Raw genomic sequence first — 27,046 nt, 5'->3', positions numbered from 1 at the left:
ATGTCCACAGACCAGAGCGAGTCACCCCACCGGGCAGAAGGCAACAGTCAGCTTTTCTTAGACAAAACTATCAAGATGTTGCTTGCACGCAAGGCTCCTTCATACTGCAAAGCCAGTTTTGGTCAAGTATAGGACCACACAAGAGCAGTCAGCTCCCATCCTCCTTTCCCCACCCCTGGGTCTCTTTTGCAGGTAGCACAGCACAGGGTTTAGTCTGTGCCCAACGCTGCCAGGAGCTCCCAGGTCACTTCACTTAGACAAGGACTCTCAGGGGTGCCAGGGGACAGAGGCTAAGCTCTTGCAGAAAGACCCAGCTCCTTTCTTAGAGAGCAGTGTTACTTCCAACACCCAGCTTTTCCTAACAACTGAACATCTCCATGAACAGACGACTCCTCTGAAGCCCAACAAGAGTTCAAGGCAGTCTTGCTTCTGCCTCCCTCAGCTACCAAGCCAGGGCCCCATAACGCTGATGACTCCATCAGCCATTGCTGCCAACCTGTACCTGGTGTGGAAGCAGAATTAAACTCTTTCAGACTAGGATAGTAATCAAATCGGTTTAATATATAGTCAACATATTGTAAATGCATCTGACCCCTACAGTATTGCTATCAGCCATGGCCATCAAGCCCAGGAGACCAGTTTTCTAGAAAGGCACAGAGAGGTAGGAGAGTTGGGGCATTTCCCCAGATTAGTTGCAAGTGAGAACGTGCATGTGGGACCTCCATTCTAGAGGCCCAAGATAACCAGAAATGTGCTTTTTGAAAGGAATGCTATTGTGCTGGGACAAGTACAGGCACCTGGAGTAACAGCCAAGGCCTCCTGCTGGCCAACGAGTCAAGAAACTCTTGCTGGCTTTTGCTTATACTAAAAGAAAAAAAAAAAAAAGAGAAAAAGAAAAGAGGGGACGGAAGAGCCTGGCTCTGTGTGTGTGAAGGGTATTTGGGGAGGCAGGAGTGAGAAAGATACATAAGGTTGTCTTTGCCCTTGTCCAGGGACAAGGACTGTTATTTGCATTGCTTTGGCCTGTGTTACCACCCCAGGGGTGAGTGAGAAGAAACGTGTCATCCTCTGGTATTGCCACCACCGTTTTCCTGCACCAGTAGAGCAAGAGCAAAGCTCTGGAGCAAACTGAGCATCTGGAGTGGGGACAATGGTGTCATCAAGCATTTGGCTCATCTTCTGTGGCAGGTGAAGTGGGAAGTGGCACCACAGCGATCTCCTCATGGCAGGGGAAGTGTGGAGTCCTGCAGCACTGCAGGAAGGCACTGTTCACCAGGGTGGGCAGGTCCAGAGATGCTAATTCTCAAATTTTGCATACGGGTTCTCTTCCTTGAACAGGCCTAGAAGAGAAGATAGATTCATTCAGACAGCAGCTGCTTTGCCAGTCACAGCAAGCAAGAAATCTAGTTCTTGGTAACAACTCTGTCATTGGTGCTTCATCCAGCCTCCTGTCCTGCAGTTTCCAAAAGCCCTGCTCTGAACTCAAGCTGTGCCTGCAGTCAGCACTATTTCACTCTCCTCCTCTGCAAAAGAGGAGAGAGATCCATTAAGAAGCTCAACCTGATGGCAAACTCCTCTCCCAGGCAGTCCACATGAAGTCCAGGTAAAGCAGCACGACTGACGATTTCCAGAGCACTCCTTCTGCACCCCCGTTCTGCTGGACTGGACTTGGAAGCAGAGAGCCCAGACTCAAATCAAATCAAAACTGTTCTTAGATTTCCTTCCCCGCTCTTACATCCACAGACTAGGAGACAGCAAGGCAGAGTTATGGGGCTGACTTCTGGGCCAGTGACAAGCCCCCATGCCACTTTGTTGGCTGCTTTCCCAGCCCCAGCCCAACACTTTTGAGGAAGAACAGCCAGAAAGGACAAGATTGCAAACTCTGTGGTCAGGCTGCAGCAAGACAGAGCCCTGGCACAGCGAGACAGTCCTGGAGCACAGCTCTTCCACTTGCTAGGAGAAGCATCTGCACTTGCAAGAGCTCCTTCAGGCACAGCTTTGTCTGCTCTTCATCCCCCAGAGGAGCCAGCCCAGCCAGAGGCCCCTGGATCTGCTGCCCAACCTGGACCTGCAGCAGGCAGCGGCTGAAGGTGGAGGAAAGATCTCCAGCTGGTGGAGGAAAGATCTCCAGCTTTCCCTACAGCCCCTGCTAAAGCCAGAGACCACCATGCTCAGTGTGAAGCCAGAGACCACCATGCTCAGTGTGCATAAACCCAACTGCTCCCTGCTCCATGGCCACCCCGGGAGAGGCTCCAGCAGCCCCAATGCACAGAGAGACCCCTCCGCCAGCTCTGAGCAACTGGCTGCTCCCCGCTGCCTTCCAGGCTGCTGTTCCCCTCCCGCCCTAGGGCCACAGGACTCACCTGAAGGCCAGTCCAGCCCCAGGCTGTGCGCTCCCAGCACCCGGGGACTGAGCCACCTCCCAGGGAACCGCTGCCACCACAGAGGACTGGCTCCGTGGTCGGGGTGGTGCCTGCTCTGTGCTTCCGCCTGGCCCCCCACCCCGGGCTGCTGCCTCCCCAACCACTCGCTGACTGCAGGGCTGCCGGAGGACCATCCCTGAAGGGCAGCAGCGTTATAGCTGGTGCTGTGTCTACCAGCTTCTGCTTCTCCCCTCCCATCAAGACCCAGCAGCTTCTCCCACATGGTGAGTTTGGAGGATGCAGGTCCTGGGGAGCATTAAGCACTCCCACTTCCCTGCCCAAGAGGAGCAGCACTTGCGTGGGGTCACACGCCATGACCCAAACATCTCTACACTTGCTCCCAGAGGGCAAGAGAGCAATTCCCTGAGACAGGGGAAGCGGAGACTGTGTTTTCCCTGCTGGCCAGGCCTCCTCTGCAGCTGTAACCATAGCAAGGAACACAGCTATTGAGGCTGCTCAATCTAAAGCTTAGTTTGAATCGCTTGCATCAGCATTGTACCATATTTTCTTCGGATTTCATCATGCCGTGATTTCATCTCTGCTCTCCTGCAAGAACCAAATAAAAAAAACCACGAGTCAGTGATTGGTGATACAAAACAAAGCAAGAGCAGCTACAGCTCCTTGCTTCTTCCCAACCTAGGGAGCTCCAGGCTGCCAGGTTTGCTCAGCCTCCCACCGCCCACCTCCTGGAGGCACTGGGGGACCACCACAGCCCACACACATCAGCAGTGCTTGGGAGTCAGATACGCAACACTGTTGTGATGCTGCATCCACCAGTCACGCCAGAAAGACGTTGCTCATCAGGTTTACGTTTGAGCTGGGGTTGAAGCAGCCACTGACTGCACGTGTCGAGCCCCATGTACCTCCTGGCATCGCGTTTGATGGTACAGACAGGAGGCAAATCCTTCTGCAGTGTGGCTCGCTCATGGGGGAGCAGGGGCTGCGGGGTAACCTCACCTCTCCTCCTGCCGCACCCGCCTCTTCTCCCGCTCCCTGGCTTCTCTCTCATCATCCTTGTCTGGCCTGACAGACAGAAACGCCCGTTAGTGGTGCTTGGCACTCAGTTCTGCGACAGTACATGGTTACATGTGAGCTACTCCAAGAAACCCCCTCTGATACTTACTTTTTGCTCTTTTTCTTACAACAGCAGCAGCAGCAGACCCCCAACATGATAAGGATCGTTCCTCCCACCACAGACATCGCGATGATCAGGGCTTCAAAGTTCACTGAAGGATGTGACAAAGCACATTTAGCACACAAACACATGGCTGCCTGGAGTAACAACATTTACAAGCATACAGCTACTGTCACCAGCAGCTTCACTCACTGGGCTGGAGATACGTGTAATAGCCTGGGAAAGCGAGATGGACATCATTATCTATAGGTATACCGAGCGTTGGCACCAGCACGTACACACCAACTGAGTCTATGTCCCTGCTAACTATAGTCTCAGTTACTGGCTATGCAGAAAGGCAAGAACAGACACAGGTCAAACTCCTCCAGCAGAAACAGGAGCAAAGCTGTCTTAATCACTAACCCAGGTGAACAGTAACCCTTCAAGGGAAAAAAACCTGGAGGCTTCAGTGCTGAGGAGCAACCTCTGACTGAGAGGCCACAGCTGGCACTGGAGTTACTGCCCACAGGAGCCAGCCTCAGAAGCCAGATGAGATGAGGTGACAGCAGACTGGGGGCACTTAGAGGTGTCTGGAGTCCTTGGGTGAGAGATAAAGTGAGACTCTTGTCTGTTGGGATTTATCAGCTTGAGGCCAGCAGTGCTGCTGAAGCAGCTGAAGGCAGAGGGCTGCTTCATGCACCCCCCCACCACATCTCCCCAGGGTTTGGGGGATCTGCTTGCCCACACACAGTGCAAAACCCACTGGGATGTGGTGGTGAAGCAGCAGCCTTGAGCCCTGGCCCCCGGGAGACAGTCATCCTACTCCACTCCTGCAGTAATAGCAGTGGAGACACCAGCCAAAACAGACGTAGCTAGGCATCACCTGAAATCCTTTGCAACAAAGAGGGGTTTCTTCCAAGTGTGATTCAAACTGTTTAGAGACTTGGGCCTGTGGAAACACTTGTTTAGGAGCCACTTCACACAGAGCAGCCAAGTTACAGAAATCCTAGTGCACCTCAGCCTGCTCAGAGCACTTCTGATCCCCTCTTCTCCATGCAGCTCAGACCGTGAGTCTGTGCGCTGCATGTGGTGCGTTTCAGAAGATGCCTGCCTGTCCCCTTGCCACAGGGACTCCACGCTGAGCTGACTCCACCACTGAACTCACTTCCAAGGCCTCCTGCTCCCAGTGGAGAGCTTCATCGCTGCCAACAACCATGCCATCTGACTGTCAAATCATACTGCATGCCCACCCAGGCCACAGTGTCAAGCACCACGCAAGGAATGTGGTTCCAGATACCAACTGCAGACAGCTGCCATGGCCTAGCAGGTCACCAGTGAGACCAGAAAGCAGCAAGCCACCAGTATGCAGATACTTGTGTTTGTCCCCACAGCTGGGCTCACATAGCCTCTCCAGCAGTACAGAGGTCTGTAGGTCCATGTTCCCGGGAAGGCTTTGAGGAAGATGGAGACCTGACTGTCCACAGCACTGTCTTGCTTTTGCTGGCTGCACTGCAACAGACCCATCAAGTCATGTAGGGAACAGCCCAATAGCCAAGGACCAGAAGTCAGCCCAGTGCAGGTGAGACAAACCCAAACAGGCTCTTTAGCTCAACAGGGGTTTTTCTCCACCAGCACATGTCTGTATTGGGGCTTTTGAAACTTTGGCTTTCGGGGTGACCCTGGGGTTCAGATCACCCCTTCCCACAGAGAGGTCTGTGGCAGAGCACCGGGCACTCCTCCACCTGATGATACAGGCTTAAGTCACACACACCAAAAATGCAGACTCATTTAAGAGCTAATCTCCCACAGAACTAATCTCCTTTAAAGCGAGTTTTACAAGCAAAGGAATGCGTTCTTCTATAATGAAACCTTTTGTGAAGCTAGTCACATAAAAACTAGTATTTCAAGGTCTTACACAAGTTTCAGAAAAGCATACTGTAGTGCTCACAAAGAGGAGATTCTTCCTCCACAAGGTGTGGGAGTGGTTTTAGCTCTCTTGTGAGTAGAGAGCCCAGCCTCAAGCACCACAGACGACAAGCGACCACAATTCAACTCCAAGTTCCCCATCAAGGGGACAGGTGAGAAAAACCAAGCCCCAGCTTGCTTCCTAGCTGCCCCAGCCCCCAACAGCTCCTGTCTGAGCATGAGCATGCACCAAGCTTGGTCTAAAGATGACACTAATTCCTCCAGAAACCCACCAGGAAACAGAGCACCAGGGAGGAAAGGCAGCCAACAGCCAGCTGTTGGCCAGAAAAAGCTCCCGGAGGTGACCTGGCTGCCGGCAGGCAGCTGCAGCACAGCTGATGCAGAGCTAGTTTCGGGAAAGGGTATTTTCTCACGTGGGTAAGAGCTAAGCAGGGACTGTGGCACGCTCAGCACTAGAAGAAGCCCACACAAGCCTCCAGAGAAGTCATCTCACTTCTGGATCCAAGAGCCCCCTTGAATTTTAAGAGCCTGCCTGGGACAGCAGCCATACTGCTAAAGGCGAAGAACCAGAAGCAGCGCAAGGAACCACGCGTGGGGAGCAGAGGAGAGAGCTGCTGAAGAGTCAGATGCTGGCGGGCACGCTCAGGGAAGGGTTGCACAGGCAGCTGCCCGCAAAGCACCTTTGATTCTTGTTCCTAGGCGCTGGCCACATTTGGAAGCCTCCATCACACCAAAGCATGAGGAATGTATTTAGAATAGCTAAAGCCCCGCGGGTCCTTCTTGCCAGAAGGCAGGGACTGCTCAGACTCTGCTTTCTCACCCACACTTCAGGAAGTTTGCAGAACCCTGATTGACTTCAGCCTGTCATTGCTACACCAGCAGTGAGAAAGGGAAGCAAGGGAAACCTCCCGTCACCACTAGCACGAGTGGCAGTCGGTGCCATTTAGCAGCGAGCAGTAAAGGCAGTCATGGCCCCAGCACGATCCACTTACCCCAGCAGACTCCCCAGCGCGCGGAGCGGAGCTCACAGAGGTCGGCGGGGGGGAGGACTCTTCGGATGGGGTACTCCACACACCTCCCACTGCTGGCACACCACAGGCACTGGGACACAGGAACCAGGCAGCATTACTGGTGTGCGGCAGTACTGCCAGTTAGCCACACTCTGCTTTGTCAGCCGCAGCAACAGGGACACTGCTGCCTGTTCCCAAGGACCACCCAGCAGCAGTGGGATGCTTGGGAGTAATGGCTGTATTCGGTCAGCACAGGCTGCATCAGGCTTGCCTGCACCAGGAAAAGCCGGCAAGGGGAGTACATATTTCTAGAGCAAGTAAAGGTGCTGAGAACCCTTCTCCTTGCTTGCATGATAGTAGTAATCACCAAATCCTTTGTGTTTATTCCATGCAGCATTTTTGGAACAAAAGAAAGCCTTTGAGACAGCCACTCAACACAGCTGATGAGCAGGAGAGGCTTGTGTGTGCCCTCACTAGCTACCTGCAGCAGCTTTGCACCCTCCTCTCCTGGTGCCTCCAACCCCAGCATTCAGTTGGGTTTGGTCAAACTGGTTCTGGCTAAGTCAACTGCAAGATCTGACTCAAGTTCAAGTTTGCTGATATCAGAGATAAGGCAGCAGAGGTTGGCAGGACACAGGTACACATCCCCCACCCACCCAGTGCCACGGCACCCACAGACCGACGGGGTGGCAGCTTGACCAGCCAGTCCAGTCCACTCAGCTCCTTCACCATGTGCATCCCCAACAGTGTTTCCCATCCGTGAGGAGATCAGTAATTCCATTACTCAACTTGAAAAGCAGATAACAAAACCCAAGAAGTTTCTAGCAACCTCCTCCCAGAGTACCAAGGGGTGTTTTCCCTCTCACCGTCATGGGTGGGTGGCACCGACAGCGTGCTCAGGACAAGGGCAGGGGAGCAGCCCCTCTTCCAGGAGTGGAACTGCTCTGTAACAGCCCTGCAAAGCCCACACTACATTTTCAAGCATCATGAGAGGTTGGGAGTTTTACTGTTGCTACTTACGGTGACATTTTTCAGACACTCCTCACAGCTCCTGTTCGTATACTGGCGACAATCTACAGGAAAGAAAAGACACCTCAGTACTTTGAAGAGCTTCACAGTGGTTTAAAACTCTGGGCTCCTTGGAGCCTGCTCCTGCCCACTGCTTTGCCCACTCTGGGAGGTGGTCACTTCTGCTGGGCCAGCAGCGATGCAGCTTAATGCTGCTGCAAGAGCTGCCGGCTTCGAAACACAGTGTCACGGTGGGAGGCCCAAATGCAAATGGCAGTCATCTGCCTTGCCTCCGCTGACCCATAACCCCAAGCTGCAAGTTCCTCTCCCTCGGTCTTATTTCCCTAAAAGCCTGAGCAAACATCTGCTGTGGGTGACAGGCAGCAGGACAGCTGGGGGACAGAGCTGGGGTCAGTCCAGAGGGACCCTGTGAGGACGAAGACAAGTACTGAGCAGGTGGTGCAGTCCTGTATTGCTGGATGACGGAGCAGCTCAGGCAAACAAGCCCCAGACAAGGAAGTTACTACCAGGAAAAGCAGAAGCAGAGGAGCACAAGGAGGGGGGACACGCAGCTATGGTCTGTGCAATGGGGGCGGTACAGGAGGGCCATACCCTGCCCCAGCCAATTCATCCAAATCCTCCTTCAGCAGGGAACGCTCCAGGTGATGGGAGCAGCGCTGCAGCCGAAATCTGTGACTGCCTTCAAAACATGTTTCCACCCCCATTTGGCAGAGGAAGACCCCTGCTCTATAGACACGGGCAGCTCTCAGCACCAGTGCCACCGGGAACAGAATCACAGAATTGTCTAGGTTGGAAAAGACCTTGAAGCTCCTCCAGTCCAACCATCAATCCAACACTGACAGTTTCCAACTCCACCAGATCCCTCAGCGCTGGGTCAACCCGACTCTTCAACCCCTCCAGGGATGGGGACTCCCCCCCTGCCCTGGGCAGCCCATTCCAACACCCAACAGCCCCTTCTGCAAAGAAATCCTTCCTAAGAGCCAGTCTGACCCTGCCCTGGCGCAGCTTGAGGCCACTCCCTCTTGTCCTGGCGCTGGTTCCTTGGCTCAAGAGACTCATCCCCCCTCTCTGCACCCTCCTTTCAGGGAGTTGTAGAGGGCCATGGGGTCTCCCCTCAGCCTCAACCGCAGGGGATGCTGGTCAGCGAAGCCAGGGGAACATATCAGGTCTGAACACAGGACAAGGTGGCACCTTCCTGGGCTTGCCTGCAGCTCCCAGCAGCAGCACTACCTCTTTGGGAAAGTCTTCCTACAAGAGACTCGCCTGCCATTTCACTGGTATGTTCCCCCAGCAAGGGTGGTTTGCCAGCCCTTGAGGATCAGCCATTTAAACCTCACCCCTGCCTAAAGAGTCTAAGCATCAGCCTGTTCGTGGTTTTAAAAAAAAAAAAATCATAAACCAATTTGCCTGACTACTCAGGAACTGGCGAAAGAAGGATCAGTGCTTTGCAGAACTTTAATCAGGAAGAAATCAGCCCCAGAGGTGCTTGTTTTCCACACTGAGAAGCAGCAAAGCTGCATTTTCTCTCTCCAGCTGGCAGGAACCCTCAGCTGTGACCCACTGTCAACAGTCACATGCTCTGCGCAGCCCTCCAAACAACTGGGCAATTTATTAACATAGCTCAGATAAGGGTGTTTACACACTGCCTGGAGAGGCCGAGATTGCAGATTTTAAACACTCTAGGAAGCTGTGTCTTCCCTGTTTCTCCAACCGAGGCCGGAAAAGCATCACAGCGCCTGTGCTGCCCTGAGACTGTTTGCTTACAAGGAGTCAAGAAACAGCCCTCTTGCACCGCAGGAGGCCATGGGCAGGCAAAAGGAGAGCCTGTGGTTTTAACTGGGCTTCCTACGGACACTCTGCTTTCCCCTGAGGTGTCCCCTCTCCTGGCACCCCCAGCTGGGGTTCATCCTCTGAGCCATTAAGTCAAAGCCACCCTCTTTCAGCTGTATGGGAATGGGCTGTGCCCGGGATCTTTGCAGCCCTTCAGGATTGGGGTTTTGTCTAAATGCCCAGTCTCAGGGGATCAGCACAGGACAGCACTGGCAGCACCACAGTCCTCGGGGACAGGGGTGGGAGAGCAGCTCTTGCTGCGCTAGAAGCTTGGATAATGCTTTTGCCACTTGGCTACAAAAGAAGGAAAGTGAATGGCTCAGGGTGGAAGGAAAACAGCAGAACTCATGCTGGTCCTCCCTCTCCTCCCAAGTGGAGCCACCGTGCAGCCATCAGAGGGATGGGCATCCCGTGGAGAACAGCTCCTCTCGCTCAGAAGAGTGGGCAAACTTCTTGGGACACCCCTGAAGGGGGCTGTCCCCACACTCCACTAGAGCTTTTCCTCTACCCAGCACAACACCCATGGGACTATGCTACATCCTCCACCCACCAAGTGGAAGCAGTCAGCCACCCAGGTCTGACAGCACCCATCTTTTTCCTAGTCTGAAGCTCTCCGGCCAGTCTCCCCTGTTCTGAAGGAGGATCTCCTCTGAAGGGCCACTGGTGGGGGCCTGGCTGCCCTGCTAGTCCCTCTGGCCAGGACAGGTACCCAACTCCTGCCTGAGGCCTAGCCGAGCCATTAGCATCACTAAACGCAGTCACATCACAGCAGCAGCTCTTCCAGCACCCCATCTTCCAGCCCTCAGGGGGACATGCTAGTGCCCCGTGCTGCACAGGATCGCACCCCACAGAGCTCCCAGCAAGGGTGGCACCTGCCCAGGCCCACCCTGCGTGGCCACAGCACCCCGGCCAGTGGCCACCCCGTGCCCAGCGCACACCGGAGCGCAGCCCACGGGGCGACAGCCTGCACCGGGCTGCTTCACGCACCACACGTCCCGCGAAAACGGGCTCCAAAGTAACTGCAAAGCCCCCAGTTTTGGGCGCTCTGCCCACGTCTGTCCCCATCCGCTGTACCCCGGGGCTGGGGGGGGGGGGGGGGGCACCCAGCAGGGCTCAGCCGATCGCAAGACTCAGAGCCCCCCCCGGGCCCGGCGGAAGGGAGCGCCGGGGGGTGTCACGGAGCCGGGACGGGCACCCGCGGAGCCGCGACGGGACCCCCGCGGAGCCGGGGCCGGGGCCGCGCTTACCTCCCGCCACGTCCTGCGCGGCGGCGGCGGGCAGCAGCGCCAGGGCCAGGGCGGCGCAGAACCGGAGCGCCGGGGCCATGGCGGGGCGGGCCGGGGCCGGGGCTCGGTGGGGCGGGCGCCGTCGTCTAAGTAGGGCCGAGCGCGGGGCGGGCCGGGGGCGGCCCCGGTGGGCCCCTCCCCGGCGGGCCCCGGGCGGCGGAACGCACGGAGCCGGCGGGCACCGAGCACCGGCTGACGGAGGAGGAGGAGGAGGACGAACAACCGTGGGGTCAGAGGCGGGCCGGTGCGGGGGCCGGAGGAGCTGCCCCCGCCCCCCATCCCGGGGCTGCCGGAACCCCCCGGGGCGGTGGGGGACACACACACACACGGCGCCCCCCGCGCAGCCCCGGGCCCGGCCGCAGGAGGGGGCCAGACCCCCGCGGGAGGGCGGCGGGGGGCTGCGGAGGCACCTGCCCGCTCGCAAAACTCTCGGGGTTTGGGTAGTGCCAGCCCGAAACGGGGACCCGGCCCCCGCCCCCTGCGCGCACCGACCCCCGAAGGTCTCCCCGCATCCCCGACCCTCACTGCTACATCAGTGCACAAAAGTGCGTTAACTTTGTTAATATCTATATTAGCTCACATGGTACACTGTGATGCGATGAGGTAGTGGAATTTTACTGGGGACTTTTCATTCGTTTTACTTAAATATGAACAGTGTCAAAACCAGCCCAGCCCTGGAAAGAAGGACTTTGCCTCTGGAAAGCTTAGAGCTGTCCCTGAGGGATAAAGGACAGCTTTATCCCTGTGACAACCACGGTGACACCAGCATCCCGGCTCCTCTGACACGTCTTTGAAACCCTCCCAGCATCGCCTGGTGTCACAGATGAGTAACTCGAGCACGACTGACTCCAGGGACGCCTGGATCCACAGACAAGTGGCAAGAATGCTGCAGAAATAGAGTGGCTTTGCAAAGTTCTACCGTGGGTAGCGGCTGGTAGCGTGGGTGTTAGTGATTAGTCCAGTTGTGTTGTACCTGAACACTTGAAGGGCATAAAAACTCTGTGTAAAGCCACATTTGAGTGCCCTGATTTGGCTGTGACACCTTCTGCACATGAATAAATATATAGGTGCAAATTTTTATGACACACAGAGCGCTGGGGTCTCCCTCCTGGGCAAAGCAAGAAGCCTGCTGGCCTCAAGCCCACGTGTTCAACGTTCAAGATGCGAGAAGCTGCGTCGATATAAACAGGGGTTTTCACATGCTGTAGGTGAAGAATACAGCTGAGTGCTTTCCTGTGCTGGAGCCAAAGAGCTCCACACCGCTCGACTCATGCACAGCGATGCAGACAGCCCAAAAGAAATTAATTTCTGACTGTCAACTGCGAGGAGGGTTGTGATGCTGCCTGTGTGGGGCTGCTCTGGGACCTGTTTTACCCCAGATCCCGTGGGGTAGGAATATCACTACATGCATGGGCTTCTTGGCAGCAGCAGGGCAAAGCTGCTGTTCCTACGGGTGCACCCATCCTGGACTGCAATCCTGCACCCGGGCCCCCGTGGGTACCACAGGGTGCTGTATCCCCACTGGCCGCTGCTTCCCTGCTCTGCAGCGATGGCTGAAGCCACCGTCCCTCAAAGCTGGGTGGGCACTGGGCTCCAGCGTAAAGGCACGCTCAGGCCAGGCCGATTCAGAATAAGACCAAGCTTTTTCAGGCAGACACATGGCTGCAAATCCCCAGAGGGTGTCACTCCCTGGCACCATCAGCCCATCCCTCTCATGGCCCTGAAACGCACCTTGCCCCCCTTGAGGCGCAGGCAGGAGCAGGCAGCCGGGCACAGGCAGCAGGATGAGGAGACACAAGCTGGCTGAGTTGTTCATGGCTGAGTGATTTTGGCTGTGGGACAGGCATGGGGCGGCATGAAGGAGCCTGTGGGTGGGAGGCAGGAGGTGCACTGCAGAGCTGAGCGTGGGTGCCGAGGGCAGAGCTCTGGCTTGGCGAATAACTAACTCCTTGGTGTGGAGGCAGCTTGGGGAGAAGGAAGAAAATGTATTTTGGCTTGCCCTTAACTAAATTAAAAGACAACCAATGTTTTTCAGCAAAATGGAGAACAAAACACGAAGAAAGCGATCCCGTAGCTTGAGGAGGCAGCATCGCTGGCTGCCCCTGCCACCGCCAGCTTCATCGTGGAGCTCATCGTCCGTCTGCTCTGAAAGCTTCGCTCTCCCTTCTGTGTTCCTGGTGTCCTTGAGAGCCAGATGGGCTGGCCGCTGGTGACAGAGCTCCTGCAGGCTGGGAGAGTAAACGGCCGATAGCATTAGGTCAGCCAAACTGTGGGATGTGGGGGCTGAGCCACGGGAGACACGTGATGTGGAGGAGGGAATGGGCCTCTCTTGATTTTGCCACCCCAGGCGAGCGCTCTGACACCAGCAGCCACCTCTTGCAGGTGGTTCAGATTTTGGCAGCTCCTCAGGGGAAACACGGGGCTTTTTGCATGTAACGAGGACTCGGGGGCTGCCGAAAAGCCGTGGGACCTGGGGGTTTGTTCCTCCGGAAGCAGATGGTGCTCAAGGCTGGGCAGGCACTGGCATCACTGTGGCGTTAGCAGGCCCAGGGAAGTCTCCCTGAAGCCACCTCCTGGGCTGGCATCAGCTCTTTCACACTTGCTGAGCAATGCCCTGACACCATAGCCACTGTCAGCTGGCTTTGGGAGGCTGGAGGAAGCATTCACCAAACGACTTCTGTTTTCAAAGTGCCTCTGTCGTTTCTCCTGGGTTCACACATGAAACGACGCTTGGGGTATGGAGCATCCCGGCGGCACAGGCAGGGACCCGGAGTGAGCACCCGTGGGCAGGCAACCAGGCAGCAAGAGGGGGCAAGGTGCTGGAGAGCAAGCCGGGGGAGACCAAAACACTGCTCTAATCCCGCCGGCCTTTCCACTCCCTCTCCTTATTTGTCTCTGAAGGGTAATTTCAAACCCTTCAAGATGGCCTCAAGTGGTTTCCAAGGCGACGGTGCTAAAGTCATCACTGCCATGGAAACCCTCTCTTTGGCATAATATAAATATTTCCCTTGAAGGAGGCTGGATGAGTGGGCGATGTGCTATTTTCTAGCACTCCCTGGCTGCAACAGGACAATCTCCAGGAGCTAGGGGGGAGCTGGGGGGGATAAAATTAGCTCGTCACGCCAGCCAGTGATGGAAAGGGGTGATTGCCAGCGTTTTGGTGCAAAACCTGGGCTTGTTTGTGTCAGCAGGGTCCAAATGAAAAAAATTTACTCTGTAGGGAGAAAAAGGAAAAAAAAAAGAGGGGGAAAAAAAAGTGAGGTTGAAAACAGTTGCTTTCACTTGTCCTTCTTCAAAGTTTTCCCTTTAGTCCCAACCCCACATCCCTTCTAGTCAGTACAGGCAGATGGGGGTTCTGGAGCACCCTCGGTGCTGGGCCAAAGACGACTGAGCCTGAGCCAGCCTCTCCGGGGGGCATGTGCATGGCCGAGGTGCCCCATTTTGCTTTTAATTGCCTCCTTTCTGTCTCATCAACTCACCAACAACAGTCACTCGGGGCCAGGAAAAGTGCCTGCCTGCAGTCGTGAGCATCGCTGATGGACCAGAAACCCCTGAAACCCCTACTGTGTGCTGGGTGGGATGCCCCAGCCCATGGACCCCCCAGCCCAGGCTCCTCCAGCCACACTCTGCTCAGCACCAGGGCACATCTCCTAAGAGGGGCTGGCAGCGTGTCAGGTGCCCCGCACAGCAGGGACACCCCGGCAGACCCCCAGCGTGCGGTTGTCCCCACTGCCACCCTGCTGCGCTGGCTCTTGTCAGCCACGGGCCAGGGGGGGATTTCTGAGCTGCCGTGGGAGATCCCGGCGTGGCAGAGCGGGTGTTTTCCTAAACAGAGACGGCTGCATTCATCATCAGGGCTGAGCAGGGTGGAGGCGCCGGCAGCGCGCTGGGAGCTGAGGACGAGGCATCTGGATGGCCCGTGTCTGCCCGGGCTGGCGTGGTGGTGTAAACGCCTGTCCCCGAGCAGATGGCTCCTCTCACATCCACACTCCGGGCAGATACCAAAGGGCTTTCCTAACAAACGAAACCCCGAACGAATGCAGGCATGCTCCCAGGCCTGGGGCAGTGCTTCTCATTTTCCTGGAAGAAGGGGATGCTCTCGCCTCGTTGGACCGCCCAGGCTATTTTTAAATCACTGTAGCAACCAGAGGATGGGGAGACACGGCGTGCCTTCGGCTGGGGGGGGAAGTCCCCCCTCTGTGCTCTTGCCTGCTGATCACTGCCTTTTGTCAGGGGCTGGGGATGAATGTGGTGTCCCAGTGGGTGCAGCCCCCACCGGGCTGGAGGACAGGAGCTCACCCTGTGAACTCCCCAGCACCACCCCAAAAAGTCTCCCAAGAGGGCAGAGAGCCCCCACAAGGACCATTTCCCCTCCCTGCCCCATGAGGTGCTGCCAAGGGTGTTGGGAGGCCGGTGGGGTCAGACGCCGGCACCTGCTTTCTTTTTTCTCCCTTTGGAAAAAAAAAAAAACCCAAACCCAGAGCAAACAATTAAAATGTTCCAGCTGCTGGCTCAGAGCAGTGATAAAACCCCAAGGATCTGATGGCTAAATATAGCCTGAGCCCCATAAATTAAACAAAAGCTTTACTCTGGGCTCTCAGAAAGCTGGTTCCAGCAGCGGTTTTATCTATGTAAGGTATAACTCAGGCAGTATTTGTTATTATTAGCCGTACCTCCCCCATGTCACCGACCTCCCCAAAGCTGTTGTTTAGGAACATGAATTTTGCAGAACCAGACTTCTTCCCAGCAGCTCCTCTGCTGCAGTGGGATCACACCTCAGGCCTCTTTCCTGCCTTTTTGTAAGAATTTACAAACCCAGTTTGTTTCTTTTGGACAACTCCTGATTATTCAATACTTGCCCATCTCAGACATCCCATGTTTTCTAGGGCTGCCCTCATTTAAGGCCTGTCTTGGTCATCTGTTTAATTTTTAGCCCTATCAGCTGTCCTAGGAGCTGTGGACCCTTAAATAAAATACTGCCTGCAGTGCAAAGGGGTTGGAGAGCTCTTGCAGATACGTGCGAGCTGATGCACATGTAGGTGCTTGTCTCACCTCGTTTTTCTCATCAAGGTTATTAACAATATTTTATGATATTATATATATTACATTATATATATATATATGATATTATATAGCCAATGACTTATGGCTTTCTGGGAGTTTTCTCCCCAAACCTTTAAAGAATTTTCAGCATCCTGCTGCCTCAAGTGCCCGTGGCCAGCTCGTGAGCAGGAGCGATGCTGCCTGTGTTGCCGAGGATGAGTTCGCACCGCTTTCCCTCCAGCGCTTCCTCGCGCTGCGCTGTGCCGAGGAGTGCATCCGACGCCTGCTTTCCCATCCCAGATATTTAGGCTTTGTTGCTTTTTCTGTGGGATTTGGTGAAAGTATTTCATTTACTGCACCCAGGGCCGCTCCATCCCGAAGCCGAGGGCTGGCTCTGCTGGCGTGCAGCTGAAATCCCGGCCCCTTGCTCCGTGCCGGTGCTCGATTTTGATTTTGTTTCTGCATTTGCCAGTGGGTCTGTGGCTGAGTAATCCAGCCCACATTTCAGAAAGGTGTGAGCAGGGCTGGCAGCCCAGAAAATCCACATCGCCTTTTCCAAGTGAAAGCACCATCTCCTTGCTGAGTTTTTCTCAGCCTCCCATCTCTCCTGGCTCCTGGCAGCACGACTGGCTCTGCCGAACCACCCGGCAAAGCTGAGCTATGTGCGAGCGAGTCCCCGTGGGTGCCAGCCTTTCTATGAGGCCACTTGTTTGTCTCTTGTCCATCGTGTTATCATGACACACCCCCCCCCCCAACTTTTAGGGCTCCCTGCAGTGGTTTTTAGGCAGATAGCCCTTTTCTGGGCAGAGCATGAGGAATAGGAGGCAAGAGCTGCCTCCCATGGTTCCTCCTCAGTGGCTGGAGGCAGCCCGGGGGCTCTGCACCTGCATCCCCTCCCTCCCTTGGGAGCATCCCAGGGTGGGAAAGAGGAAGGACAAAGTTCCTTTTCCTGCCATCTCCTTGGGTTTGTACCTCTGTTTGTAAACATGCCTCTACCTGCTGCCTTGTCAGGGCACAAAAAAAAAACCAAAACAGACTATTTTAAGTGAACTCAAAAAAAAAAAAAAAAAGAAGTTAACTCCGAGGCTGTCATGGCTATATTTAGTTGGAACTTTTCTGTCCAGGATTCAGACTCTATTTGGAAACCCTGTACCTTGGCATGCAGCCAAGCATCTCAGTTTTATACAGTAATCCCTCAGCATATGGCAAATGTTTCTCATCTCCCAGTGGCTGCAGCACTGGCCCCGGCAGCCCGGCAGCGGAGAGTTTTAAGCTGAAACCGAGACAAGCTGGCTGGCTGCAGCTGTGGATTCACATCTTAGACCCAGAAGGTCTTTTAATAGAAACATCTTCTTGACGTATCTTTAAAAAAAAAACCAACCCTGGGATCGTCAGAGTTGCCCCCTGCCCTAGCCCCCAGCACCTGGTGGGTGTTTTTGGGGTGCAGACCTTGGGGCATCTCTACCAGCTGCTGGCCTGGGGTGATGCCTGAGAGGAGGGCGATGGGAGGGAAGATGTGGGGTGCTCCAAACCATGCCCCCAGGCCTCCCCGGCTGGTTCAGCTGTCAAGGGGGGAAACAGCCTCTGGCTTATTTTGTCCCTCTCTCCACTGAAAATGTCATGAAAATGCCCCTCTTTCACATGCCGGGAGTGCTGTGGTTGACAGAACAATTGCCCAGAGCACAGTGTAGTTGGCAGTAACATGACGGTGTTTTGGTGCCAGCAACGTTGTCCTTACAGTCTGCGGGTGTCTGAGTGATGCTCAGGGAAACAGCATCCTCACACGCCCTGGTCCTCCCTCTCCTCTCCTCTCCTCTCCTCTCCTCTCCTCTCCTCTCCTCTCCTCTCCTCTCCTCTCCTCTCCTCTCCTCTCCTCTCCTCTCCTCTCCTCTCCTCTCCTCTCCTCTCCTCTCCTCTCCTCTCCTCTCCTCTCCTCTCCTCTCCTCTCCTCTCCTCTCCTCTCCTCTCCTCTCCTCTCCTCTCCTCTCCTCTCCTCTCCTCTCCTCTCCTCTCCTCTCCTCTCCTCTCCTCTCCTCTCCTCTCCTCTCCTCTCCTCTCCTCTCCTCTCCTCTCCTCTCCTCTCCTCTCCTCTCCTCTCCTCTCCTCTCCTCTCCTCTCCTCTCCTCTCCTCTCCTCTTTTGGATGAAACAAGGCTTGTGACAGCGTCTCTCATGGAAACACAGAAAGTAACTGAAAGTAAAACCACAGGTTCATGAGTGCCACATGCATTTCTCTGCTCCATGGCAGCTGTGAGATAGAGGGAAGCAGGAGCCAGCTGAGAAAAGGTGATCAAATGGCTATTTATACAGCCCTTCCAAATATTTTAGACTCGTGACATACATGATGATGTATAACAAAAATATCTGCTTCAAAAGCTTCCAAATTAAATCCCACATCCTTATTTTAATTCAGGAGTTCAAGGGATTTAAGGAAGTATATACTTAAAGCAATTCTTATCACTCACAGCAAGTGCTCCAACCAGCCCTGGGGGACAGTGGGGCAGGTTTTGGGGAGAGACCTACAACCAAGCACACAACCCTGAGGAAGAGGAGCCACAGAGGGGACACGGTCTGGACCAGCTGCAGCAATAACACGAAGAGCATCCCCAGGGACGCACAGCATCAGCGCCTTCAAGGTGGTTTGATTCAGTGCTCCAGCCCGAGGCACCTGACTGCTGGCCCCTTCCCCTGCCTCGGGGGTGGCAGTGTGTGGGGGTCCCCCCCAGGCACCACAGCGCTCGGTTCCCCTCTCTGCCCTGCGCCGTTTGCCCGGCTTTGGTGGGAGAAGCCTGGGAATGGGTGGCAGAGCCCACTCCTGCAATGCCCAAATGTCTGCCGGAACTGAGCCAAGCTTTACAGAGTAATTTAAACGCCTGCTAGCGTGTTCCATAAAGCCTTGTGATTCATCGATAGCCACTCAGTTCAGCTCTACCCTTTCATCATCCCTGAATGTGGCATTTCCCTAAATCACATGGACATCTTCCTGCTGCTATTACACACCTACGGGTCCAGCTGTTCCCTCCCAGACACTTTCCATACACTGCCATCCTGCTTTAAAAGTGCCCGCTGCCTGCGTGACACACGCTGCCTTTAGGTGAGACACGTTTGTCACAGCGGGTTTGACCCCCGCAGTCTCCCCACACTCCCCCTTCCTGGAGGACAGGGGTTTCCACACTGTGGTTTTCACCCCACGCAGCCACCCATGTCCCTGGTGGTGCATCGGATGGAGATCGGATGAAGGTCTGGTGGCTCTCCGTGGATGAAAGGCTGGTGGAAAACCTGGGCAGCCCAGCCAGCCCTTTGATAAAGGATGCAGGATCTGGGCACACACTCCCAGCGAGATGGGGCATGCGGGGGAACCAGTTGCCCCACCAGAAGTGACCCACAGCCGGCTGGGTGTTTGCAGGCTGTGTGGGATCCGCACATCCCGGAAGGTGGAATGAGTTGCCCAGGAGCTCTGCTGCGCAGCGAGAATTTTTTGCTGGTTTTTCTCAGTCTCAGCCTGGGAAGTTTGAGCTCACAGTGCCAAATGCCGCCCCGGCGTGTTTATTAATGCTGATTGTAAAACCTTGGCAAAAGCATTCACCATCAGGTCTGCAGAAATCCTGCCGGATCCACTCCCTTCCAACCAGATGGGCCTTATTAAGAGATGTCACACCACTAACAACATCTGACAGCTCTTTGACTCCCTTCCCTGCTCTGCTCTGCTCCACGTGCTCGGAGCAAGGCAGCAGCCTGAGCCGAGAGCCGAGGGGAGGCAGGAGCCCGCTGTTCCCATGCCTGACCCGAGGGCATGGAGCCGGAGCATGGGCTCCTGCACCCCAGATTTGCTTCCTGCTCCTCACCTGCCCTCCTCTTCCCACCTCCCTTTTCCTGCTGGAGGCACCCAGCTGCACCCAGGTGTGTGCAATGAACCGTCACCCACAGCATCAGTCACTTGGGGTTGCAGATGGTACGCTGGTATCTCTAGACAAAAGGGGTTTTTCCATATATTTGGTCGAATGGGTGATTTTTCCACTATGCCATTTACTCGAGTTAAAATAACCACTGCGAGCACAGATATGGCTACAGCACACTTTTCTAAACATTTTAATAACACACTATCACACCAACATTAGCAGACACAGGCAGAGCACCTCCTGCACGGCTCGCTGAAGCACTCCTCGTGTCTTTGCTCTGCATTTACACTGCCAAGATGTAATTTTGGGGAGCGACATGGCTGAGACATGGATGGGAAGGTGCGACATTGCACCCTGTGTTTCGGGTGTGTGGCCATTGCTGGTGCTCTCTGCTGACGGTGTCCAGTGCCATGATGTTATGATGCCATCCCTTTCTGAGCCATTGCATTGTCACTGTGGTCATCATCTTCTGCAGGCTCAGGGTCACTCAAGGGGAAACAGAGCAGGGCTGATGTTTAGCAGAGCACCCATGGGTGCTCTGACTTGGTCCTTCCTTTTGGAAGAAAAGGATCTGGGGGTTCTAATTGACAAGCAGCTGAACATGAGCCAGCAGTGTGCCCAGGTGGCCAAGAAAGCCAACAGCATCCTGGCTTGGATTAGAAATAGTGTGACCAGCAGAAGCAGGGAGGTGACAGTCCCCCTGTGCTCTGCACTGGTGAGGCCACACCTGGAGGGTTGTGTCCAGTTTTGGGCACCTCAATCCGAGAGAGATCTCGAGGTGCTGGAGCGAGGGCAGAGGAGGGCAACGAAGCTGGTGAAGGGCCTGGAGAATAAATCCTGTGAGGAGAGATTGAAGGAGCTGGGACTGTTCAGTGTGAGGAGGAGAAGGTGAGGGGAGACCTCATCACTCTCTGCAGCTCCCTGAAAGGACGTTGTAGAGAGGTTGGTGCTGGTCTCTTCTCCCAGGGAATTAGTGACAGAACAAGAGGGAACGGCTTTAAACTGCAACAGGGGAGGTTCAGGCTGGACATGAGGGAAAAATGTTTCCCAGAAAGAGTGGTCAGAGAGTGGAATAGGCTGCCCAGGGAGGGGGTGGAGTCCCCATCCCTGGGTGTGTTTAAGGGTCGTTTGGATGAGCTGTTGGGGGATGTGGTGTAGGGGAGAACTTTGTAGAGTCGGGCTGAGGGTTGGACTCGATGATCCCGAGGGTCTTTTCCAACCTGAATGATTCTGGGATTCTGTGTGATAGCATGGCTCTCGGTCACCCAGCTCCCTCCCACCTGGATTTCCCCAGCCCATGCCGAGCTCCCAGGCTCAGAGGGAGCCGGTGGCTTGCAGGCTCCGTGCTGCCAGTCGCTATCTTGGCATGGGGTCCTCCTCCAGCTGCGGGGAGAACACCGCTTTGCCCAAATCCCTGACTCACTCGCACCATCTTTCCCCGACAGCAGGCTGGCTCCACACAGGAGCCGTGTTTGGGCAAGAGATGTGCAGCCTTTGAGAGCTGCTGCTGGCACCACTGTGTGTATTCCCTCTGACTGCATCGCTGCAGCTCCTGCCTGCCGCCTGCCAACGCTCCCCCATGTGATACACCAGCCCCATAGATTCCAAAATCAGAAACATTTCACACTCCAGAATGTCACTCTGCCTAAAAATCCTGCTCTGGGGGAGAGCCGGGTAGCGTGGTCTCCAGGCGCAGGAGGCAGGGATGGAGTCAGCTGGCAGCCAGCAGCAGAGATGCTGGTTTCCCGCTGCCTCCAATGCGCAGCAAAGCCAGGCAAGAGGCTGGGAAAAGCCCGCTGGGGTTACACCAAGTTGTTTGGAAAAACACACAGTAATGAAAGCGGCCAAGCAGCAAGGGGCTGGCTGTCCTGACCTGCTGCGGGCACAGCTCGCTGGGCACAGGGGCCCCAGCATGACACCCCGGGGCACCCCGCATCACCATGACTGGCGGCTGGGAAGGGGCCAGTTGGGCCATACTGGTGTCTCCTGGCTCTGCGGCCGAGTCCCTCTCGGGGGACATCCCATTCCCGCCGCGTTTTCTAATTTCCAGCCTAATCAGCCACTCCCCAGGCTCACCGCGACTTAATATAACGCTGGCGACCACCTGCGGGCGGGAGCAGGAGAGCTCGTCCTTCTCCCTAGGGCACCACCGCCGAGCCGAATGAAAGCTGTAAAAAAAAAAAAAAAAAATCAGCCTGGAAATTTCTCAAGTTTTTTTTGTTTTTCTTTTTCCCTTTGAAATTACCATCTTTCCACTGGTCACTGAGAAATAACTGGCGGGGGAGTGAAGGGCGGGTGAACAGCTTTCTGAGCAGCCCACTTGTCTTTGGAGCAAGAGCTGGGGCTGAGGGAGCCTGGGCTCGTTTTAATTGTATCTTGACTGCGGTGCTCATTACTCAGAGCCCTAACAGGCTCTGTGGTTCCCATTTGTAATCACACGTTTGGTAAAATAATCAAGTTCTAATTGCTAGGGATTCTTTCTCCCCTACGTAACAGAGCCCAGGCAGAGGAAGTGGCACTAAACTGAGTTAGCAGCAAACCTCAGAGTTGCCTTGGGTCAGCATTTCAAGAGAAAATTAACCAGAATTAAAGCAAGAAGAGAGCTGATAAAAATCCCCCAAATCTGCCCAGATGATGAAAAGACACTTTTAATCCCTCCTTTGCTTTGAGAAAAGCATCCTCTTCCCTTTGGTTGGCCCCAAAATAAGGCTGGCCCTGTTTCTGTGCCTCTGCCTGCTCCTCCGGGAGCTGTGGGGGCTGCCCATCAGTGCCCACCCTGGAGGGTGATGGCTCTGCAGAGCAACCATCTCCTTGGGAACGGGCAGGGAGGGGATTTCAGCCCCCAAAGTTGCCAGGACCTGTGCTTTCTGCCTGAGGCTTTGCCGGCCGTTTTGCCTGCTGATCCCCACTGGGGTTTGGGCCCTGCCAGGGGGAACCAGTGAAAAAAAAAGAAACTATTGAGCATCAGAACAAGGAATTGTAAGTGACTCAGGTTTAAGAAGGACAATTTTTGCCAGGCAAGATGTGATGATTTTTTTGGACAGGGCTAGAAAACAGGGCTGCGGCTCTAATCAATCCAGCTTTCAGTGCATCGCTTGCATTAATCTGGAGAGAGAGGCTCGGCCAGCCCCGGCCTCGAGGCGCAGGGCTTGGCAGGAGCACTTTGCCGAAGAGGCGCAGGCAGCCACGGTGGGTCATCACTGGTCCACGGCAGGGAGCCCTCGGCACAGCAGGGAGAGCATTGGTGAACTGATGGGGACCAGGGAGATGTTATGAGTCCCCAGGGGGAGAGATTATGAAACAGAGCAGTGTCCCCATGTTGGCACATTTTGCTTCCCACTTCCCCAGACCCAGGTTTTTCACCTCCAGCGTGTGCAGAGACAGCGCACAGAGGCTTCGCAGCTGCTGCCGGCATCCCTGGGTCGTGGTTGCTGATGCCCCAGCAAAGGGACCCTCCTTCTCCCGTGGGTGCAAAGCACTGCGGGCTTCATGATCAGGGCTTTCAGGCCTGGGGATCAGTGTTTAAGGCACCCGTAGGTAGCTCTCATCTGCCCCAATCCCAACCCCCGTGTCTTTCCCATTAAGGGAATCAATTCTGCGGGTGAATCTGCTGCCCACAGGCCTTCAAGAGAGGTGGGAATGTGCTGGGACACAGCATGCAGATCTGCAAGAGAGAGACATCATCACCAGGGCTTGTGCTTAATCATAATAATTTTGTCTTTCTACATTTTTAATTTACTAATTAATCCCTGGAAGGAATACCTACTTGGATGCAGGAAAGAATGAAACTCACTCATCTGGGTGTGCTGGGAGTGTTTCACCAGTAGGCTGGCAGAGCAAACCTAACGCAGAGTGGGGGAGTAGCGCATCCCGGCTGGGCCGTCGGCTTCTTGTGGTCGAGCTGGGCTCCCTGTCTGAAAAAAATATTCATGCACCAGTCACGCAGGGCCACTTCCAACCCCTGGCCAAAGCTACGGGAGCTCGCAGACATCGGGAGAGCCCCGGGAGGCTGCTGCCAGCCAGAGAGCATTGCTGGAGGTAATAGCACATCCTGAGTGCATCGCTCCCGCAAGGGCTGGGGTCAGCCCTGAGCTGAGCAAGGTTTCATCTGGTGCAAGGTTTCTTTCGGGGAAAAGGACTCTGTGTTTGCCAGCTGAGCCTTTGCAGGAGGTATTTCACCAGCTCTGGTTGGGTCTCTGACTGACCAGCCCAGGGTACCAGGGTGAAGGCAATAGCATGTGTCCAGCCAGGAGCCTTCCCTGTTCTCCTGCTCCTCTCACCACGGAGAGACATCCCAGGGATGGAGGACAAGCGATCCAGAGCCATCGGATGGGATGAGGACAGGGCAGGGACACTCATCTTATGGAAGAGGAGAGGCCACTCGCTTTGGCTGTGTGTTGACACGGGTTCCATCTCCTGAGGGGGACGGTCAGCATGGATGGGAGTGGGGGAGCTCAGGGCCCTCTTTCCACTGCTCTGCAAGGTGAGAATCCTCTGTGCTTCGCCACAGCCTGTCACCAGGGGCCAGTGGGTGCTCTGAAGGGATGCTTCTCTTGCCCAGGCACAGATGACATGAGTGCCACCACATCTCCTAAAGCTAGCATGACTCTGGGGACTCCGTCATCCTCCACATCCCAGCCAGGAGCCCCAACCCTTCGCTCTGGTGTCCCTGTCAGGAAGGAGGGAGGGAAAGTGGGGCTGGGACTGGTGAGATCCTAGACGTAGAGCAGGAATGTCATGGGGACCGGCACGCAGAGTGCACCTATAGCTGTGTATTCTGCTCCTCTCTGCCTGTTTCTCTCGAGAAACTTTAGTCTCAGCTGTCAGTTGCCTTCTCCTGCTTTTTTTGAAGTTGGAGAACTACGTACATAGATGGCATCTCTAATTAATATAAATATAGCGAAACATAAATAATAGACATGCCTGAAATAGTGTCACCCCCGAGCAGGCAGGCGTACGCGTCATGGAAAGAAAATAAAAATGCTTTTTATCTGTTTTGGCATTTTTTTGTTTGTTTTCAGTGGTTTGTTCCGTTCCTTAGGAAGGAGCAACCTTTGCCATGGGTGAAACCACTCAAAAGCAGGAGACCCCGAGGTGCAGGGGGGTAAAAAGCCCCAGGGAAGAGAACAGGACGGGGATGGGGACAGGGATGAGGATGAGGACGGGGAGCGGCGGGGCTGCGGGGCACGGTGCAGGGACGGTGGGAGATGGGGAAAGTCCTGCCGCTATGGAGGGGTGGGAATTCCTCCTCAATTAGTTTTATCACGGACACGCGCTGCCGCTCCTCCCCACAGCTCGGCTGCTCCCCCCGCGCTTCCCGGCACTGCCCCGGGCCCGGGGAGGGGCGGGGGCGCGGTCGGGGCCGCCGGGCTCTTCCCTCCAACTCCTCCTCCTCCTTCTCCTCCTTCTCCTCCTCCTCCTCCTCCCCCCCGGCCGCCCGCCCGCCGGTGCCGGCGGAGGCGGGCGGAGCGGCGCGGCGCGGGCTGGGCCCGCTCGCATCCCCCCGCATCCCCCCGCCCGGCTCCGCCTCGTCGAGGGAGCGGGGAGCTGCCGGGCTGCCCAGCCAGGCCGGTAACCGGCAGCCCCGGAGCCGCCGCCGCCGGAGCGACCTGGGCGGCCCCGCCGTCCCGCCGGGGCTCCGCTGGCCGCCGCCGATGGCACCGCGCTGCCGCCTCCAAGTAAGGGGACAGCGGTGGGGGGACGCGGGGCTGAGGCAAGGGAGGGGGGACGGACCGGCGACCCGCCGTGGGCTCGCCCCTTTCCAGCCGTGGGAAGATCCCCCGGAGCCACGCGGGACCGCGGCTCGCCCACCCGCGACCTCCTGCCCTGCCGGGACCGACTCGGCGGTGCTCGCCCCCCGCCGCCCCTCCGCGCCCCGCACGGTGCCCTCGGAGCCCGCGACGCTCCCCCGGGGCCGCTCCCGACCCCGTTGCCGAGGCCTTTGGGCCGGGCTTAGGGAGCAGGGACACGCGTGAAGGAGCGGGGCAGCGCCGGGCTGCGGGAGTTGGGGTGCCCGGGTGGCCGGGGGCGGGGATCGGCCCCTGGGAAAAGCTGCCCTAAGGGTCGGGAAGGACAGGGCAGCATCCCCTTGTCCCCCAGGGTGGAGAAGATGGCTGCCACCGAGCCTCGAACGCAACCCGGGGGGGCTATGCCATCTTCACTGGTGTCTCAGCGTGTGTTGGTTCTCAGCTGCGCTATAAAACCGCACGCCCTTTCGCTGGGCAGAGAAACAGCCCGAGTCAGCCGTTCCCCCGCGCTGCCAGGCCAGAAAAGCTCGTTAGTGTCTTTCTCATGAAGTAAAAATTACTAGGGCCGTCTGCTTGAGAGGGCAGGAGGACTGAGGAGGTGTGCGGCACGCCTGGCCTGCGGACAGAGGCTGTCTGCAACTCGTTTGTCGGGTTGTTTTGGGGGATGAAAGGGGAGAAGAAGATATTTCAAAGCGACCGAAAAGCAGCATTGTCCCACGCAAGGTGCAGTTCACCCATGGGACTCGCTGCCGCAGGATTCCCACGGGGAGAGAGCCGGGGCTTCCCCGTGCCGGCAGCGGGAAGCCCTGGGTTTGTAGGTGCGAGTGATGGAGCCGGGAGCGTGAGGAGGATCCCAGCCCCCAGGCTGCGGGGCCAGCTGCTGCCTCCCCGTCTGGAGTGGGAAGGGGCTTTTCCACAAGACAAACTCTGCTCTGGCTGGGGCCTGCAGGGGAGGTGGCAAGGGGAGCCCTAGCTCAGATCCAGCCTGCTCTGAACTCAGCCAGCAAAACTATTCTCTAAAAAGGCAACAGTAGTAAGTCAGGAAGTTGTTGGTGTCCCTAGGGTGTGAGGCAGGCTGATGGAGGGGGGTGGGTGTGCAAGCTCCAGGGGGGCTGTGCCGGGTCCCCGCTGTTCATCCCCACGTGGCTGGGCTGAGCCGAGCTCCCCCAGCTCCTGGTTGAGAGTCGGTACGTCCACAGCCCGACCCGGCCAGAGGGCCAGCCACGGCCACCCTCCCCTTCCCGCATTGCTACCTGGCTGTGCGGGAGAGAGCACCCACCACATGAGAGCTGGTCACGGTGGCAGCAGGTGTCTCTTCTCTCCGGCTTTGCCAGTGCTCTAACGCAGCTGTCAGGGAGAGAGGAGCATCTCTTAGCGAAACACTGCTTGCTTGCTTGCTTAAAAGCTGCCAAGGAAGGATGCCCTGCAGCTAGGAGCGGGCACAGAGGCCCGGCAAGGTGCTCCTGGCAGATGTGTGCATGCAGGGTTTGGGGTTGCACACCAACAACCGTATTCGCTGGGCTGCTACCGAAGGCAGGGGAGCGGGCAGCCAGCACCACGCACCAAAAAGCATCTTCTTCAGGTGGGAAGGAGCACCTCTTCTCCCCAGGTGGGGGGTCATGGGCAGCTGCCTGCCCAGGTGCTCTGGGCACCCCTGCCAGCACGTGTCCTGGTGCTGTGAGGGTGCTCGGCACCCAAAGCAAAGTTGGTGGAAGGCACGCAGGCAGCGTGCCTGGCGCT

At 56.2% G+C, this 27,046-nt stretch overlaps 2 protein-coding genes across 5 annotated transcripts in view; one reads left to right on the top strand and one right to left on the bottom strand.

Annotated features, from left to right (window-relative positions):
• Nucleotides 1–540: 540 nt before the first annotated feature.
• On the bottom strand, nt 541–10,728 carry PTTG1IP (PTTG1 interacting protein). Its single transcript, XM_074834509.1, has 7 exons — nt 10,580–10,728; nt 7,494–7,546; nt 6,456–6,564; nt 3,547–3,649; nt 3,381–3,446; nt 2,923–2,969; nt 541–1,340 (listed from the first exon to the last, which is right to left on the bottom strand). Exons 1-7 carry the CDS (start codon nt 10,656–10,658, stop codon nt 1,297–1,299), a joined length of 501 nt encoding a protein of 166 aa, XP_074690610.1. The 5' UTR covers nt 10,659–10,728; the 3' UTR covers nt 541–1,296.
• A 14,300-nt stretch (nt 10,729–25,028) lies between these two features.
• LOC141926908 (diacylglycerol kinase gamma-like) overlaps nt 25,029–27,046 on the top strand; it is a 39,260-nt gene continuing 37,242 nt past the window's right edge. For all 4 annotated transcript variants that reach the window (XM_074833348.1, XM_074833347.1, XM_074833346.1 and 1 more), the window contains exon 1: nt 25,029–25,237. The gene's annotated coding sequence lies outside the window, so the exon portion shown is untranslated. The remainder of the gene's footprint in view (nt 25,238–27,046) is intronic.

Source organism: Strix aluco, chromosome 9 (genome assembly GCF_031877795.1).
Source record: "Strix aluco isolate bStrAlu1 chromosome 9, bStrAlu1.hap1, whole genome shotgun sequence".
Lineage (NCBI taxonomy): Eukaryota > Metazoa > Chordata > Aves > Strigiformes > Strigidae > Strix > Strix aluco.
This window is presented reverse-complemented; position numbering and strand designations above follow the sequence as displayed.

What these genes read in the sequence shown, in the direction of transcription:
- PTTG1IP (XM_074834509.1), bottom strand. Translation starts at nt 10,658, where the DNA reads ATGGCCCCGGCGCTCCGGTTCTGCGCCGCCCTGGCCCTGGCGCTGCTG. An exon ending in GCGCTGGGGAGTCTGCTGGG is followed by an intron (nt 3,650 to 6,455) that starts GTAAGTGGATCG and finishes CACATCCTTCAG; the next exon opens with TGAACTTTGAAGCCCTGATC. An exon ending in TGTAAGAAAAAGAGCAAAAA is followed by an intron (nt 3,447 to 3,546) that starts GTAAGTATCAGA and finishes TCTGTCTGTCAG; the next exon opens with GCCAGACAAGGATGATGAGA.